Source organism: Oncorhynchus kisutch, linkage group LG30, assembly GCF_002021735.2.
Source record: "Oncorhynchus kisutch isolate 150728-3 linkage group LG30, Okis_V2, whole genome shotgun sequence".
In the NCBI taxonomy this organism is placed as follows: domain Eukaryota; kingdom Metazoa; phylum Chordata; class Actinopteri; order Salmoniformes; family Salmonidae; genus Oncorhynchus; species Oncorhynchus kisutch.
The window spans coordinates 44625906-44642417 of record NC_034203.2 but is presented as its reverse complement, the minus strand read 5'-3'; the positions used below and the strand labels follow the sequence as shown (position 1 = coordinate 44642417).

The window sequence follows — 16512 nt, the reverse complement described above, 5'->3', positions numbered from 1 at the left end:
TCAGGATTATTTTAGATTAACGTAATCCCTGGGACTAGCAGCTCTATTGTGGAGATCAGTGTAGTTTGCTATATCTGGGGATCAACACTTTGGAAGCTTGTTATCTAGATAGATGTTTGGCGGGGTGTCTGTGTGTTCGTGCTTAAGTGTGTGTGTGTGTGTGTGTGTGTCTTGTGTTCGTTGCATATAGTCTCCTCTGACTGAACAACAACAGGACTCTTGACAAACATGTCACCACTTCTGAACGAATGACGATGAGAACCTCTTGGCATTCTAATATTCTCTCTGACGTCTTTGTTTTTCAGGGCTATCACAGGCCGAACCATTACATCGCTACCCAAGGTAAGATGGGATACTATGAACTATGTGTGTGAGCCCGCGTGCTTCCGTATGTGTGTGGATGGGTGGATTGATTTGTTAAGGCTGTCTGTCTTGTTTTAAAGTGAGGCTGTATTCAGGTGTGCTCAGACATCTCTCTCACTTTTCAACATCTTGTATATATATATATATCTACATGTTCCTTGAAGAGCCTTGCCTACATTCACACACACACACACACACACACACACACACACACACACACACACACACACACACACACACACACACACACACAGACACAGACAGACAGACAGACAGACAGACAGACAGACAGACAGACAGACAGACAGACAGACAGACAGACAGACAGACAGACAGACAGACAGACAGACACAGACACAGACACAGACACAGACACACACACACACACACACACACACACAGACACACACACACACACTGTCAGGTAAGTGTCGTGTGCTCATGGTGAACGGGTGTTTGTTTGCTAATAACCCATCTGCAAGTCACCTGCCTGTAATAATCTGAGTCCCGAACCACTAATGTAGAAAATGTGCTATAAACATCAGTCAGAGGAGGCTGAATGATTTGTGTGGAGTGCAGGAATTTTCTGTCTGATCCAGATCAGCTTTGTTTCTGCTTATAATATGCAACCTTTTGGTTAACTATTTGTTAGTCAACTTGTCTCTAATTAGATACATACAGCTTCTCTACTGTCATTATATGTTGCCCCAGAAGACTGAAGAAACCCCTGCTCTCCAGAATAATGTCATAAATGATAGAATGAATGTTTCCATCTAGTTGATATCGGTCACGTTTTCTCTGTCATCACTGCTTCTTTCACAGAGCAAAGAGGTTTAGGGACCGGGGAGAAAAATCAGTTTGACTGGTTGTAAGGAAATAGAAAGCTGTGAAAACGACCCAACATGTTTCTGATAAGATTTCAGTTCAGCTTGGAAGTATATTTTATGTGGTTGAAATATTGCCAGCTGTTATGATGTTGATAAAGACAACACCTTTAAATACGGTCCCTAACTGCACATTCACAGTCTCTCAAGATGCTGAAAGAAATAAATCCTATTGCTCCACTCCTGTTCCTCAGTCAAAATGTGTATAGCGCCTCACAATCATCACACACAACACCACTCTGCTATCAGGCTCTTTTAACACTTCTCCTAATCTTTCCCAAACATGACTGTTCTGGTCCTCTCTTCTATAACAGACTACTGTTCTGGTCCTCTCTTCTATAACAGACTACTGTTCTGGTCCTCTCTTCTATAACATCAGACTACTGTTCTGGTCCTCTCTTCTATAACAGACTACTGTTCTGGTCCTCTCTTCTATAACATCAGACTACTGTTCTGGTCCTCTCTTCTATAACATTAGACTACTGTTCTGGTCCTCTCTTCTATAACATTAGACTACTGTTCTGGTCCTCTCTTCTATAACATTAGACTACTGTTCTGGTCCTCTCTTCTATAACATAACATTAACACAGTAGAACCCTCCACCCCCTCAATTAACATGGTAGAACCCTCCACCCCCTCAATTAACATGGTATAACCCTTCACCCCCTCAATTAACATGGTAGAACCCTTCACCTCCTCAATTAACATGGTAGAACCCTTCACCCCCTCAATTAACATGGTAGAACCCTCCACCTCTTCAATTAACATGGTAGAACCCTCCACCCCCTCAATTAACATGGTATAACCCTCCACCCCCTCAATTAACATGGTAGAACCCTCCACCCCCTTAATTAACATGGTAGAACCCTTCACCCCCTCAATTAACATACTTTAACTCAATATACACACATATACACACATTGTACACACAATATACACTCAATATACACACATTATATTCACATTATACACACAATATACACACAATATACACCCATTATACACACATTATATACACACATTATACACACAATATACCCAAATCATACACACACTTTATACAACGAAAATGTGGCATTTTTTGAGGAAGAATTTTATAAAGACATATGTTCCCTGAGAACTAAACTGGAAAACACTACGTTAGAACCCTCTTAAATATGTTAACCCGTATTTAAATGAGGTAAGAAGGTAACTTAAGGAGGAGTTAAATGTGATAGAAGTTACGAAGGTGATTGAAGCTGCACAAAATGGGAAAGCGTTTGGTATTGATTAACTGCCTAATGAGGATTTAAAATTCACTAAATTACTTGACGTCTTATATGATTTGCTCCTCGTGTGTTTTTGAGTCCAGTATACTGCCATACACTTGGTATAAGTCTATAGTAAAGTAGTATAGTATACTGCCATACACTTGGTATAAGTCTATAGTAAAGTAGTATAGTGTACTGCCATACACTTGGTATAAGTCTATAGTAAAGTAGTATAGTGTACTGCCATACACTTGGTATAAGTCTATAGTAAAGTAGTATAGTATACTGCCATACACTTGGTATAAGTCTATAGTAAAGTAGTATAGTGTACTGCCATACACTTGGTATAAGTCTATAGTAAAGTAGTATAGTGTACTGCCATACACCTGGTATAAGTCTATAGTAAGTGTATAGTGTACTGCCATACACTTGGTATAAGTCTATAGTAAAGTAGTATAGTGTACTGCCATACACTTGGTATAAGTCTATAGTAAAGTAGTATAGTGTACTGCCATACACTTGGTATAAGTCTATAGTAAAGTAGTATAGTATACTGCCATACACTTGGTATAAGTCTATAGTAAAGTAGTATAGTGTACTGCCATACACTTGGTATAAGTCTATAGTAAAGTAGTATAGTGTACTGCCATACACTTGGTATAAGTCTATAGTAAAGTAGTATAGTGTACTGCCATACACTTGGTATAAGTCTATAGTAAAGTAGTATAGTATACTGCCATACACTTGGTATAAGTCTATAGTAAAGTAGTATAGTGTACTGCCATACACTTGGTATAAGTCTATAGTAAAGTAGTATAGTGTACTGCCATACACTTGGTATAAGTCTATAGTAAAGTAGTATAGTGTACTGCCATACACTTGGTATAAGTCTATAGTAAAGTAGTATAGTGTACTGCCATACACTTGGTATAAGTCTATAGTAAAGTAGTATAGTGTACTGCCATACACTTGGTATAAGTCTATAGTAAAGTAGTATAGTGTACTGCCATACACTTGGTATAAGTCTATAGTAAAGTAGTATAGTGTACTGCCATACACTTGGTATAAGTCTATAGTAAAGTAGTATAGTGTACTGCCATACACTTGGTATAAGTCTATAGTAAAGTAGTATAGTGTACTGCCATACACTTGGTATAAGTCTATAGTAAAGTAGTATAGTGTACTGCCATACACTTGGTATAAGTCTATAGTAAGTAGTATAGTATACTGCCATACACTTGGTATAAGTCTATAGTAAAGTAGTATAGTATACTGCCATACACTTGGTATAAGTCTATAGTAAAGTAGTATAGTGTACTGCCATACACTTGGTATAAGTCTATAGTAAAGTAGTATAGTGTACTGCTATACACTTGGTATAAGTCTATAGTAAAGTAGTATAGTGACTGCCATACACTTGGTATAAGTCTATAGTAAAGTAGTATAGTGTACTGCCATACACTCGGTATAAGTCTATAGTAAAGTAGTATTGTGTACTGCCATACACTCGGTATAAGTCTATAGTAAAGTAGTATAGTGTACTGCCATACACTCGGTATAAGTCTATAGTAAAGTAGTATAGTGTACTGCCATACACTTGGTATAAGTCTATAGTAAAGTAGTATAGTATACTGCCATACACTTGGTATAAGTCTATAGTAAAGTAGTATAGTATACTGCCATACACTTGGTATAAGTCTATAGTAAAGTAGTATAGTGTACTGCCATACACTTGGTATAAGTCTATAGTAAAGTAGTATAGTATACTGCCATACACTTGGTATAAGTCTATAGTAAAGTAGTATAGTATACTGCCATACACTTGGTATAAGTCTATAGTAAAGTAGTATAGTGTACTGCCATACACTTGGTATAAGTCTATAGTAAAGTAGTATAGTGTACTGCCATACACTTGGTATAAGTCTATAGTAAAGTAGTATAGTGTACTGCCATACACTTGGTATAAGTCTATAGTAAAGTAGTATAGTGTACTGCCATACACTTGGTATAAGTCTATAGTAAAGTAGTATAGTGTACTGCCATACACTTGGTATAAGTCTATAGTAAAGTAGTATAGTATACTGCCATACACTTGGTATAAGTCTATAGTAAAGTAGTATAGTGTACTGCCATACACTTGGTATAAGTCTATAGTAAAGTAGTATAGTGTACTGCCATACACTTGGTATAAGTCTATAGTAAAGTAGTATAGTGTACTGCCATACACTTGGTATAAGTCTATAGTAAAGTAGTATAGTATACTGCCATACACTTGGTATAAGTCTATAGTAAAGTAGTATTGTGTACTGCCATACACTTGGTATAAGTCTATAGTAAAGTAGTATAGTGTACTGCCATACACTTGGTATAAGTCTATAGTAAAGTAGTATAGTATACTGCCATACACTTGGTATAAGTCTATAGTAAAGTAGTATAGTGTACTGCCATACACTTGGTATAAGTCTATAGTGAATGAGTCCAGTATACTGCCATACACTTGGTATAAGTCTATAGTAAAGTAGTATAGTGTACTGCCATACACTTGGTATAAGTCTATAGTAAAGTAGTATAGTGTACTGCCATACACTTGGTATAAGTCTATAGTAAAGTAGTATAGTATACTGCCATACACTTGGTATAAGTCTATAGTAAAGTAGTATTGTGTACTGCCATACACTTGGTATAAGTCTATAGTAAAGTAGTATAGTGTACTGCCATACACTTGGTATAAGTCTATAGTAAAGTAGTATAGTATACTGCCATACACTTGGTATAAGTCTATAGTAAAGTAGTATAGTGTACTGCCATACACTTGGTATAAGTCTATAGTGAATGAGTCCAGTATACTGCCATACACTTGGTATAAGTCTATAGTAAAGTAGTATAGTGTACTGCCATACACTTGGTATAAGTCTATAGTAAAGTAGTATAGTGTACTGCCATACACTTGGTATAAGTCTATAGTAAAGTAGTATAGTGTACTGCCATACACTTGGTATAAGTCTATAGTAAAGTAGTATAGTGTACTGCCATACACTTGGTATAAGTCTATAGTAAAGTAGTATAGTGTACTGCCATACACTTGGTATAAGTCTATAGTAAAGTAGTATAGTGTACTGCCATACACTTGGTACAAGTCTATAGTAAAGTAGTATAGTGTACTGCCATACACTTGGTACAAGTCTATAGTAAAGTAGTATAGTGTACTGCCATACACTTGGTATAAGTCTATAGTAAAGTAGTATAGTGTACTGCCATACACTTGGTATAAGTCTATAGTAAAGTAGTATAGTGTACTGCCATACACTTGGTATAAGTCTATAGTAAAGTAGTATAGTGTACTGCCATACACTTGGTATAAGTCTATAGTAAAGTAGTATAGTGTACTGCCATACACTTGGTATAAGTCTATAGTAAAGTAGTATAGTGTACTGCCATACACTTGGTATAAGTCTATAGTAAAGTAGTATAGTGTACTGCCATACACTTGGTATAAGTCTATAGTAAAGTAGTATAGTGTACTGCCATACACTTGGTATAAGTCTATAGTAAAGTAGTATAGTGTACTGCCATACACTTGGTATAAGTCTATAGTAAAGTAGTATAGTATACTGCCATACACTTGGTATAAGTCTATAGTAAGTAGTATTGTGTACTGCCATACACTTGGTATAAGTCTATAGTAAAGTAGTATAGTATACTGCCATACACTTGGTATACGTCTATAGTAAAGTAGTATAGTGTACTGCCATACACTGGTATAAGTCTATAGTAAAGTAGTATAGTATACTGCCATACACTTGGTATAAGTCTATAGTAAAGTAGTATAGTGTACTGCCATACACTTGGTATAAGTCTATAGTAAAGTAGTATAGTGTACTGCCATACACTTGGTATAAGTCTATAGTAAAGTAGTATAGTGTACTGCCATACACTTGGTATAAGTCTATAGTAAAGTAGTATAGTGTACTGCCATACACTTGGTATAAGTCTATAGTAAAGTGTATAGTGTACTGCCATACACTTGGTATAAGTCTATAGTAAAGTAGTATAGTGTACTGCCATACACTTGGTATAAGTCTATAGTAAAGTAGTATAGTGTACTGCCATACACTTGGTATAAGTCTATAGTAAAGTAGTATAGTGTACTGCCATACACTTGGTATAAGTCTATAGTAAAGTAGTATAGTGTACTGCCATACACTTGGTATAAGTCTATAGTAAAGTAGTATAGTATACTGCCATACACTTGGTATAAGTCTATAGTAAAGTAGTATAGTGTACTGCCATACACTTGGTATAAGTCTATAGTAAAGTAGTATAGTGTACTGCCATACACTTGGTATAAGTCTATAGTAAAGTAGTATAGTGTACTGCCATACACTTGGTATAAGTCTATAGTAAAGTAGTATAGTGTACTGCCATACACTTGGTATAAGTCTATAGTAAAGTAGTATAGTGTACTGCCATACACTTGGTATAAGTCTATAGTAAAGTAGTATAGTGTACTGCCATACACTTGGTATAAGTCTATAGTAAAGTAGTATAGTGTACTGCCATACACTTGGTATAAGTCTATAGTAAAGTAGTATAGTGTACTGCCATACACTTGGTATAAGTCTATAGTAAAGTAGTATAGTGTACTGCCATACACTTGGTATAAGTCTATAGTAAAGTAGTATAGTATACTGCCATACACTTGGTATAAGTCTATAGTAAAGTAGTATAGTATACTGCCATACACTTGGTATAAGTCTATAGTAAAGTAGTATAGTGTACTGCCATACACTTGGTATAAGTCTATAGTAAAGTAGTATAGTGTACTGCTATACACTTGGTATAAGTCTATAGTAAAGTAGTATAGTGTACTGCCATACACTTGGTATAAGTCTATAGTAAAGTAGTATAGTATACTGCCATACACTTGGTATAAGTCTATAGTAAAGTAGTATAGTGTACTGCCATACACTTGGTATAAGTCTATAGTAAAGTAGTATAGTGTACTGCCATACACTTGGTATAAGTCTATAGTAAAGTAGTATAGTATACTGCCATACACTTGGTATAAGTCTATAGTAAAGTAGTATAGTGTACTGCCATACACTTGGTATAAGTCTATAGTAAAGTAGTATAGTGTACTGCCATACACTTGGTATAAGTCTATAGTAAAGTAGTATAGTGTACTGCCATACACTTGGTATAAGTCTATAGTAAAGTAGTATAGTGTACTGCCATACACTTGGTATAAGTCTATAGTAAAGTAGTATAGTGTACTGCCATACACTTGGTATAGTCTATAGTAAAGTAGTATAGTGTACTGCCATACACTTGGTATAAGTCTATAGTAAAGTAGTATAGTATACTGCCATACACTTGGTATAAGTCTATAGTAAAGTAGTATAGTGTACTGCCATACACTTGGTATAAGTCTATAGTAAAGTAGTATAGTGTACTGCCATACACTTGGTATAAGTCTATAGTAAAGTAGTATAGTGTACTGCCATACACTTGGTATAAGTCTATAGTAAAGTAGTATAGTGTACTGCCATACACTTGGTATAAGTCTATAGTAAAGTAGTATAGTGTACTGCCATACACTTGGTATAAGTCTATAGTAAAGTAGTATAGTGTACTGCCATACACTTGGTATAAGTCTATAGTAAAGTAGTATAGTGTACTGCCATACACTTGGTATAAGTCTATAGTAAAGTAGTATAGTATACTGCCATACACTTGGTATAAGTCTATAGTAAAGTAGTATAGTATACTGCCATACACTTGGTATAAGTCTATAGTAAAGTAGTATAGTGTACTGCCATACACTTGGTATAAGTCTATAGTAAAGTAGTATAGTGTACTGCTATACACTTGGTATAAGTCTATAGTAAAGTAGTATAGTGTACTGCCATACACTTGGTATAAGTCTATAGTAAAGTAGTATAGTATACTGCCATACACTTGGTATAAGTCTATAGTAAAGTAGTATAGTGTACTGCCATACACTTGGTATAAGTCTATAGTAAAGTAGTATAGTATACTGCCATACACTTGGTATAAGTCTATAGTAAAGTAGTATAGTGTACTGCCATACACTTGGTATAAGTCTATAGTAAAGTAGTATAGTGTACTGCCATACACTTGGTATAAGTCTATAGTAAAGTAGTATAGTGTACTGCCATACACTTGGTATAGTCTATAGTAAAGTAGTATAGTGTACTGCCATACACTTGGTATAAGTCTATAGTAAAGTAGTATAGTGTACTGCCATACACTTGGTATAAGTCTATAGTAAAGTAGTATAGTGTACTGCCGTACACTTTGTATAAGTCTATAGTAAAGTAGTATAGTGTACTGCTGTCCACTTGGTATAAGTCTATAGTGATTGAGTACAGTATACTGCCATACACTTGGTATAAGTCTATAGTGATTGAGTACAGTATACTGCCATACACTTGGTATAAGTCTATAGTGATTGAGTCCAGTATACTGCCATACACTTGGTATAAGTCTATAGTGATTGAGTACAATATACTGCCATACACTTGGTATAAGTCTATAGTGATTGAGTCCAGTATACTGCCCTCCACTTGGTATGAGTCTATAGTGATTGAGTACAGTATACTGCCATACACTTGGTATAAGTCTATAGTGATTGAGTACAGTATACTGCCATACACTTGGTATAAGTCTATAGTGATTGAGTCCAGTATACTGCCCTCCACTTGGTATGAGTCTATAGTGATTGAGTACAGTATACTGCCATACACTTGGTATAAGTCTATAGTGATTGAGTCCAGTATACTGCCCTCCAGTTGGTATGAGTCTATAGTGATTGAGTACAGTATACTGCCATACACTTGGTGTAAATCTATTATGAATCCCATTCCCAAATCTTTCAATGACTTGAGAGCCACTGAAATATAGATGCGTTTATGTATGGTTTATAAATGACGTTCGTCCATCCTCAACAATGATGACCGTTTTGGAGGACCAACAGATTCTGGAGGAAGAACAGAATGGTTTCGGTACATTCAGAGTCTGTACAGATCATTTCTTCTCGGTTTGTACAATCATCTGAATTAGATTTACACGAAGAGAAGCCTACTTTTGATTTCCAGAATGCTTTTGATTTTGTAAATAGGGATATTTTAGCCTATAGTTTGTTAAAGACAGGGGGTTGATGGGAAATGTTCATCACGCATTCCAGTCTCTTTACAAAAGTAACAATTGCTTGTGTGCGTGTTAATGTATTTCGTACAGATTGGTTTCCCACACCCTCGGGTGTAAAACGAAGAGACGCCTCATCACAGACTTTGTTTGTTTTGTTTCTAAATGATTTGGCAAAATAAATTAAAATGTTAAATATTTGGGCAAGATATGATGATGAAATGCTAAGTATCATTTTATATGTCGATGATATTATTTTGATGTCAGAAACTGAACAAGATCTGCAGAACATGTTATTATGTGCAGTCAGTTGGTGTAAAAGATGGAGACTCACGATCAACTAGACTAAAACACAGATAATGACTTGGTGTTAAAGAGACTCCTGATTAACCAGACTTAAACACAGATAATGACTTGGTGTAAAAGATGGAGACTCGTGTTCAACCAGACTAAAACACAGATAATGACTTGGTGTAAAAGATGGAGACTCGTGTTCAACCAGACTAAAACACAGATAATGACTTGGTGTAAAAGATGGAGACTCGTGTTCAACCAGACTAAAACACAGATAATGACTTGGTGTAAAAGATGGAGACTCGTGTTCAACCAGACTAAAACACAGATAATGACTTGGTGTTAAAGATGGAGACTCATGATCAACCAGACTTAAACACAGATAATGACTTGGTGTAAAAGAGACTCATGATCAACCAGACTAAAACACAGATAATGACTTGGTGTAAAAGAGACTCCTGATCAACCAGACTAAAACACAGATAATGACTTGGTGTAAAAGAGACTCCTGATCAACCAGACTAAAACACAGATAATGACTTGGTGTAAAAGAGACTCCTGATCAACCAGACTTAAACACAGATAATGACTTGGTGTAAAAGAGACTCATGATCAACCAGACTAAAACACAGATAATGACTTGGTGTAAAAGAGACTCATGATCAACCAGACTAAAACACAGATAATGACTTGGTGTAAAAGAGACTCCTGATCAACCAGACTAAAACACAGATAATGACTTGGTGTAAAAGAGACTCCTGATCAACCAGACTTAAACACAGATAATGACTTGGTGTAAAAGAGACTCATGATCAACCAGACTAAAACACAGATAATGACTTGGTGTAAAAGAGACTCATGATCAACCAGACTAAAACACAGATAATGACATGGTGTTAAAGATGGAGATTCATGATCAACCAGACTAAAACACAGATAATGACTTGGTGTAAAAGATGGAGACTCATGATCAACCAGACTTAAACACAGATAATGACTTGGTGTAAAAGATGGAGACTCGTGTTCAACCAGACTAAAACACAGATAATGACTTGGTGTTAAAGATGGAGACTCATGATCAACCAGACTAAAACACAGATAATGACTTGGTGTAAAAGAGACTCCTGATCAACCAGACTAAAACACAGATAATGACTTGGTGTAAAAGAGACTCCTGATCAACCAGACTTAAACACAGATAATGACTTGGTGTAAAAGAGACTCATGATCAACCAGACTAAAACACAGATAATGACATGGTGTTAAAGATGGAGATTCATGATCAACCAGACTAAAACACAGATAATGACTTGGTGTAAAAGATGGAGACTCATGATCAACCAGACTTAAACACAGATAATGACTTGGTGTAAAAGATGGAGACTCGTGTTCAACCAGACTAAAACACAGATAATGACTTGGTGTTAAAGATGGAGACTCATGATCAACCAGACTTAAACACAGATAATGACTTGGTGTAAAAGAGACTCATGATCAACCAGACTAAAACACAGATAATGACTTGGTGTAAAAGAGACTCCTGATCAACCAGACTAAAACACAGATAATGACTTGGTGTAAAAGAGACTCCTGATCAACCAGACTTAAACACAGATAATGACTTGGTGTAAAAGAGACTCATGATCAACCAGACTAAAACACAGATAATGACTTGGTGTAAAAGAGACTCCTGATCAACCAGACTTAAACACAGATAATGACTTGGTGTAAAAGAGACTCATGATCAACCAGACTAAAACACAGATAATGACTTGGTGTAAAAGAGACTCATGATCAACCAGACTAAAACACAGATAATGACTTGGTGTTAAAGATGGAGACTCATGATCAACCAGACTAAAACACAGATAATGACTTGGTGTAAAAGATGGAGACTCCTGATCAACCAGACTAAAACACAGATGCATTTTAGAAAACCGGGTACTGTTTTGGTGAAGACATTCTTGAGTTTTCTAGCAATTATAAATATTTGTGTCTTTTTATTGATGGATGAACATATAACCTTTTCTATACGAAACATTTGCCCTGGCCGACTCAGCAAGTAGAGCTCTTGGGGGAGTTACAGGAACAAACACTCAAAGATATTGGTTATGCTGCGTATTCCAAACTGCAACAGTCATGCGTCTGTCCTGTTCTGGACTAGTCAGCGGGAGTGTGGGGTGCTAAGAGGCATCTCAAAAACAAAAATAGCAAAGCAGTACGTTACTCTGAGTATTGAAACAGGTCAGATCAGGGATAATGTCTCTGCGTATTGAAACAGGTCAGATCAGGGATATTGCCTCTGAGTATTGAAACAGGTCAGATCAGGGATAATGTCTCTGCGTATTGAAACAGGTCAGATCAGGGATATTGCCTCTGAGTATTGAAACAGGTCAGATCAGGGATAATGTCTCTGCGTATTGAAACAGGTCAGATCAGGGATATTGCCTCTGAGTATTGAAACAGGTCAGATCAGGGATAATGTCTCTGCGTATTGAAACAGGTCAGATCAGGGATATTGCCTCTGAGTATTGAAACAGGTCAGATCAGGGATAATGTCTCTGCGTATTGAAACAGATCAGATCAGGGATCATGTCGCTGAGAGAGAGAGAGACTGTCTCCTCTACTCAGTGACACTGCACACGGTTGAGATAAAATGACACGCTGTAGATATATCTTTTCAACATGACTTTTTCCTAAGCATCGTGGGTAACCTACAGTAAACCAACAGTATAACTTTATATAAGCATGTAAGAGCATGGCTTCTGATGTATTATATATACACACTGCTCAAAATATTAAAGGGAACACTTAAACAACACAATGTAACTCCAAGTCAATCACACTTCTGTGAAATCAAACTGTCCACTTAGGAAGCAACACTGATTTACAATAAATATCACATGCTGTTGTGCAAATGGAATAGACAACAGGTGGAAATTATAGGCATTTAGCAAGACACCCCCAATAAAGGAGTGGTTCTGCAGGTGGTGACCACAGACCACTTCTCAGTTCCTATGCTTCCTGGCTGATTGTTTTGGTCACTTTTGAATGCTGGCGGTGCTTTCACTCTAGTGGTAGCATGAGACGGAGTCTACAACCCACACAAGTGGCTCAGGTAGTGCAGCTCATCCAGGATGGAACATCAATGCGAGCTGTGGCAAGAAGGTTTGCTGTGTCTGTCAGCGTAGTGTCCAGAGCATGGAGGCGCCACCAGGAGACAGGCCAGTACATCAGGAGACGTGGAGGAGGCCGTAGGAGGGCAACAACCCAGCAGCAGGACCGCTACCTCCACCTTTGTGCAAGGAGGAGCAGGAGGAGCACTGCCAGAGCCCTGCAAAATGACCTCCAGCAGGCCACAAATATGCATGTGTCTGCTCAAATGGTCAGAAACAGACTCCATGAGGGTGGTATGAGGGCCCGACGTCCACAGGTGAGGGTTGTGCTTACAGCCCAACACCGTGCAGGACGTTTGGCATTTGCCAGAGAACACCAAGATTGGCAAATTCGCCACTGGCGCCCTGTGCTCTTCACAGATGAAAGCAGGTTCACACTGAGCACATGTGACAGACGTGACAGAGTCTGGAGACGCCGTGGAGAACGTTCTGCTGCCTGCAACATCCTCCAGCATGACCAGTTTGGCGGTGGGTCAGTCATGGTGTGGGGTGGCATTTCTTTGGGGGCCGCACAGCCCTCCATGTGCTCGCCAGAGGTAGCCTGACTGCCATTAGGTACCGAGATGAGATCCTCAGACCCCTTGTGAGACCATATGCTGGTGCGGTTGGCCCTGGGTTCCTCCTAATGCAAGACAATTCTAGACCTCATGTGGCTGGAGTGTGTCAGCAGTTCCTGCAAGAGGAAGGCATTGATGCTATGGACTGGCCTGCCCGTTCCCCAGACCTGAATCCAATTGAGCACATCTGGGAGATCATGTCTCGCTCCATCCACCAACGCCAAGTTGCACCACAGACTGTCCAGGAGTTGGAGGATGCTTTAGTCCAGGTTTGGGAGGAGACCCCTCAGGAGACCATCCGCCACCTCATCAGGAGAATGCACAGGCGTTGTAGGGAGGTCATACAGGCACGTGGAGGCCACACACACTACTGAGCCTCATTTTGACTTGGTTTAAGGACATTACATCAAAGTTGGATCAGCCTGTAGTGTGGTTTTCCACTTTAATTTTGAGTGTGACTCCAAATCCAGACCTCCAAGGGTTGATAAATTTGATTTCCATTGATCATTTTTGTGTGATTTTGTTGTCAGCACATTCAACTATGTAAAGAAAAAAGTATTTAATAAGAATATTTCATTCATTCAGATCTAGGATGTGTTATTTTAGTGTTCCCTTTATTTTTTTGATCAGTGTATATATCTATATGTCTCTTCAGCCGAGACGGCACGTGCGGTAACGCTGTCCTCTTCTCTAGATGTGGTAAACAGCAATGCCATCCATTAGAGGACTGTGTTCGTGTGTGTTTACGAGTGTGTGTGTGTGGGTGGGAGGGAGGGTGGGTGGGTGGGTGGGTGTGTGCGTGAAGGTGATATCAGGTGAACATCTGTCGTTCGATCAGAGTCTCATCACTAGAGATTTAGTCATCATGATGCAGGTCACACCCTCATCAGGTTTATTACAAGACATTATCATCAGGACATCTCTCTGTTTACTACAAGACATTATCATCAGGACACCTCTCTGTTTATTACAAGACATTATCATCAGGACACCTCTCTGTTTACTACAAGACATTATCATCAGGACACCTCTCTGTTTACTACAAGACATTATCATCAGGACACCTCTCTGTTTACTACAAGACATGGTCAGCTCCAAGTGTAATAGGTTTATACATTGTGTGTGATGTTCAACTGTATTTTTTGTATACAACATTTGTATACAACATAACCCTAACATAGGTAGGCCTACACATATAACCCATGGGTTATAGAATAAACTGTTAGTCTCTTGTGACATTCATTGGGACCTCTCTTTTCATCTACAAACAGGCTTTTAAAGCTTTTCATACCTGAGGACAAATCAAATCAAATGTTCACATGGTTAGTAGATGTTATTGGTCACATGGTTAGTAGATGTTATTGGTCACATAGTTAGCAGATGTTATTGGTCACATGGTTAGTAGATGTTATTGGTCACATGGTTAGCAGATGTTATTGGTCACATGGTTAGTAGATGTTATTGGTCACATGGTTAGTAGATGTTATTGGTCACATGGTTAGTAGATGTTATTGGTCACATGGTTAGTAGATGTTATTTGTCACATGGTTAGTAGATGTTATTGGTCACATAGTTAGCAGATGTTAATGGTCACATGGTTAGTAGATGTTATTGGTCACATGGTTAGTAGATGTTATTGGTCACATGGTTAGTAGATGTTATTGGTCACATGGTTAGTAGATGTTATTGGTCACATGGTTAGTAGATGTTATTGGTCACATGGTTAGTAGATGTTATTGGTCACATGGTTAGTAGATGTTATTGGTCACATGGTTAGTAGATGTTATTGGTCACATGGTTAGTAGATGTTATTGGTCACATGGTTAGTAGATGTTATTGGTCACATGGTTAGCAGATGTTATTGGTCACATGGTTAGTAGATGTTATTGGTCACATGGTTAGTAGATGTTATTGGTCACATGGTTAGTAGATGTTATTTGTCACATGGTTAGTAGATGTTATTGGTCACATAGTTAGCAGATGTTAATGGTCACATGGTTAGTAGATGTTATTGGTCACATGGTTAGTAGATGTTATTGGTCACATGGTTAGTAGATGTTATTGGTCACATGGTTAGTAGATGTTATTGGTCACATGGTTAGTAGATGTTATTGGTCACATGGTTAGTAGATGTTATTGGTCACATGGTTAGTAGATGTTATTGGTCACATGGTTAGTAGATGTTATTGGTCACATGGTTAGTAGATGTTATTGGTCACATGGTTAGTAGATGTTATTGGTCACATGGTTAGTAGATGTTATTGGTCACAGTTAGCAGATGTTAATGGTCACATGGTTAGCAGATGTTAATGGTCACATGGTTAGCAGATGTTAATGGTCACATGGTTAGCAGATGTTAATGGTCACATGGTTAGCAGATGTTAATGGTCACATGGTTAGCAGATGTTAATGGTCACATGGTTAGCAGATGTTATTGGTCACATGGTTAGCAGATGTTAATGGTCACATGGTTAGTAGATGTTATTGGTCACATGGTTAGCAGATGTTATTGGTTACATGGTTAGTAGATGTTATTGGTCACATGGTTAGCAGATGTTAATGGTCACATAGTTAGCAGATGTTAATGGTCACATAGTTAGCAGATGTTAATGTGAGTGTAGCGAAAAGCTTGTGCTTCTAGTTCCGACCGTGCAGTAATATCTAACATGTAATCTAACAATTCCCCAACAACTACCTAATACACACAAATCTAAAGGGGCGAATGAGAATATGTACATATAAATATATGGATGAGCGATGGCCGAGCGGCAAGATGCAATAGATGGTATATAATACAGTATATACATGTGAGATGAGTAAT

At 37.7% G+C, this 16512-nt stretch overlaps 1 protein-coding gene across 1 annotated transcript in view; it reads left to right on the top strand.

Moving 5' to 3' along the window:
- Positions 1 to 16512, top strand: part of LOC109880607 (receptor-type tyrosine-protein phosphatase mu-like) — a 432469-nt gene that overhangs the window by 393331 nt on the left and 22626 nt on the right. Inside the window, 1 exon segment of the mRNA XM_031810129.1 lies at positions 306 to 342. Within this exon segment, the coding sequence (XP_031665989.1) occupies positions 306 to 342 (37 nt within the window).